The 2,924-nt window shown below is 37.6% G+C and overlaps 1 protein-coding gene across 1 annotated transcript in view; it reads left to right on the top strand.

Annotated features, from left to right (window-relative positions):
- The window catches only part of LOC110426391 (leucine-rich repeat receptor protein kinase HPCA1-like), a gene marked incomplete at its 3' end in the record, with an annotated part of 4,827 nt that extends 1,903 nt beyond the window's left edge, over positions 1-2,924 (top strand). The window contains exons 6-15 of the mRNA XM_021441604.1: positions 1-161; positions 258-332; positions 714-785; positions 896-967; positions 1,074-1,142; positions 1,358-1,432; positions 1,667-1,738; positions 1,872-2,009; positions 2,188-2,681; positions 2,773-2,924. The exon at positions 1-161 is cut by the window's left edge and continues 1 nt beyond it. Coding sequence (XP_021297279.1) covers positions 1-161; positions 258-332; positions 714-785; positions 896-967; positions 1,074-1,142; positions 1,358-1,432; positions 1,667-1,738; positions 1,872-2,009; positions 2,188-2,681; positions 2,773-2,924 — 1,380 coding nt within the window. The remainder of the gene's footprint in view (positions 162-257; positions 333-713; positions 786-895; positions 968-1,073; positions 1,143-1,357; positions 1,433-1,666; positions 1,739-1,871; positions 2,010-2,187; positions 2,682-2,772) is intronic.

Below are 2,924 nucleotides of genomic sequence, written 5' to 3'. Positions count from 1 at the left end.
TCCCTAAATTCTAATGGCTTCACTGGACGTATTCCACCGTCCATTGGTAATCTATCAAATCTTCTTTGGTTAGATCTGGCCGATAACCAGCTAGAAGGACCAATTCCAGTTTCAGATGGATCTACGCCAGGGCTTGACATGTTGATTCATACCAAGCACTTGTATGCCGAATTTCTTTGTAGTTTACGTTTATTTAGATGCTTTTCTTGCAATGGTTATATTCTTCTCATAGTAATGATGTTCTCCATCAACCACAGCCATTTCGGGAAGAATAAACTCTCTGGCCCAATTCCATCACAACTTTTCAAGTCAGATATGACTCTTATACATTTGTAAGTTTCATTCAGTTTTCTATCAAGTAGGTTTTGCAATATATTTCTTGACTTACCTGGAATGTGCTTTGCAAAAGACACATTGTATTCTAAACTACAGGAAAGGCGCAGACATATCACGAATTTCTTCTCTAAATAATGATTTTTCTCTTAACCTTCAACAGCCTGTATAAGAGGGTGCTTCTCTTTGTATCTTAAGCCACCCTTCTGAAAGAGAGAGTCTCTGAATTCTTTCTCTCGTTTTATTTTTTATTTTAAAGAATTGCAAATTTGTTTGCAAGCTCCTCCTCCTAATCTTTGCTTTAATGTGATGAAATTCAAGAAATAACAGCATGAATTTTTGTAGATTTGTTACATTTCGTTTTCTTCTCTCTCTGGTAGGCTATTTGAAAGCAACCAACTTACTGGAACTCTTCCTTCCACCCTTGGACTTGTGCAAACTCTAGAAGTGGTGTGAGTATCTAGATCAAGTACTGAAGTGAACTCTTGTTGAAGTTTTTGCTGTAAGTGAATTTCTACAGGGTTTTCGATGCTGAGAGATGAATTTATTGTTTTGGCTACAGACGCTTTGACAACAATTCACTAGATGGGCATCTTCCACTGAATCTCAACAATCTTACAAGTGTTCAAGATCTGTAAGCTATGAACAGAAAAGGCTGATAGTCTTCTGCATTTGTTTTTCTAGGAGGGAAAGGAACTATTATCTTCTCTTAATGAAGAGCATTTGGTGTTGATTTTCAGGTTTTTGTCCAACAATAAACTGACTGGACCTCTGCCTAACCTTACCGGCATGGACAGGTTGAACACCTTGTAAGTAAGAAATGCTTTAGTAACTCTACCCACAATATAATGATTCTTTAGTCTTCTCAAACTACATTTGGTTGCCCCTGTTTTCTTATTCATTGTTCCTTGTGTATTTTTGTGTGTATCCAAGTGAAATTCTGCTCATCATAGCTATCTTGTTTAGTAGCCATACACGATTTTATTGTCATAACTAATCTTGGTTCTCTTACATGATCCTGCAGAAACTTGAGTGATAATAATTTTGATTTAGCAGATGTTCCTTCATGGTTTCCAGCCCTGCCAGCCTTAACAACATTGTATTTTCCTCTCTCTCTCTCCTATTCCTTCTGTACCAACATAGGAACATGAAATTAAACTGAACATTTAAATATCATAACTGTTATAACTGTAGAACCAAAGTCCATTTTCTAGCATTCGACTTAGTCTAGGACCATCATTCTTTAATATCATAAGTACTTCTGTCTGTATATCTTCTTTCTCACAGGTATTTTTATGTAGACGGGAGAATAATCAATTTATTTGTTTGGCAGAATGATGGAACATACACGACTTCAAGGTCAAGTTCCTGCCACATTCTTTGAGCTTCCAAATTTGCAGACAGTGTGAGTGAGCTTGACCTTATGTAGCACCAATTGTTCTGGAAATGTGGATCCAAATAAAAGAAGTCACATAGTTGTCACAATCTGGATATGATAGTTAGATTTTTGACCCCTTTTGCTGTTATTTTGTTGATAGGGTACTAAAAGGCAACCGACTTAATGGTACCTTGGACATTGGGCCAAGCTTTAGCAACCAGCTGAAAACCATAGATTTGCAGGACAATGACATTACTGGTTTCAATGACAGAGGCAGAACATACAAATTTGACATAATGTAATCCAGAATACTTTTAACATCTTTCTGGACATGTTTTTCCCTTTCTATTTTGCTGAATGAGTAGGCTTGGATTCCCATACTCGTTGTAAGTTAAATTGCCGCAGATACATTTAGTTAATGTTAAAATTATTAATGTTCTAAACATCACTGAAGCTCTTTCTACCAATTTCTGCAGACTTGTGGACAATCCAGTATGTACGGCGACAGAAACAAGAAGCACTTACTGCGAACTTCCCCCATCAAATTCCTCGCCTTCGTATTCAACTCCCCCTTCACAGACCTGTCAGCCAATTTCATGCAGTCCAGGACAAATTTCCAGCCCCTCATGCAGATGTGCATATCCGTATACAGGAACACTAAAATTCAGAGGCCTTCTCTTCTCAGACTTTGGAAATTCATCTCGATATAAAGAACTAGAGCAATCTTTGATGCAGTTCTTCCGGTCCCATCAACTTCCTGTGGATTCTGTTTCACTAAGTTATCCAAAGAGGGCTTCATTTGAATATCTGCTTGTATTGGACCTTGCTGTATTTCCATATGGCCAAGAGAGTTTCAATAGAACTGGAATTTCTATGATTGCATTTGTATTTAGCAGCCAGACTTTCAAGCCTCCTAAAGAGCTCTTTGGACCTTATGTTTTTGGTGGTGATGAATATGAGCACTTTGCTGGTAATGCTTATAGAATAGAAGTAAAATAAATTTGTAAATTTCTCTGTTTATTTCGGTTCATCTTTTTCTATGCGTGTTTGTTTTCATCCAGATGAACGTGCCAACGCAAAAAAATCTAACATTGCCATCAAAATAGGAGCAGCAGCTGGTGCTTCAGTGCTGCTTTTACTATTACTGCTCACTGGGATTTATGCTTATCGTCAGAAGAAGAGAGCAGAAGGAGCAACCAAAGAGAGCAATCCT

Source organism: Theobroma umbraticum, unplaced genomic scaffold (genome assembly GCF_002168275.2).
Source record: "Theobroma umbraticum cultivar Fairchild unplaced genomic scaffold, ASM216827v3 scaffold_55.0, whole genome shotgun sequence".
NCBI classification, from domain to species: Eukaryota; Viridiplantae; Streptophyta; class Magnoliopsida; order Malvales; family Malvaceae; genus Theobroma; species Theobroma umbraticum.
Note: the sequence above shows the minus strand (reverse complement) of the source record. Positions and strands in the feature narration are given on the sequence as shown.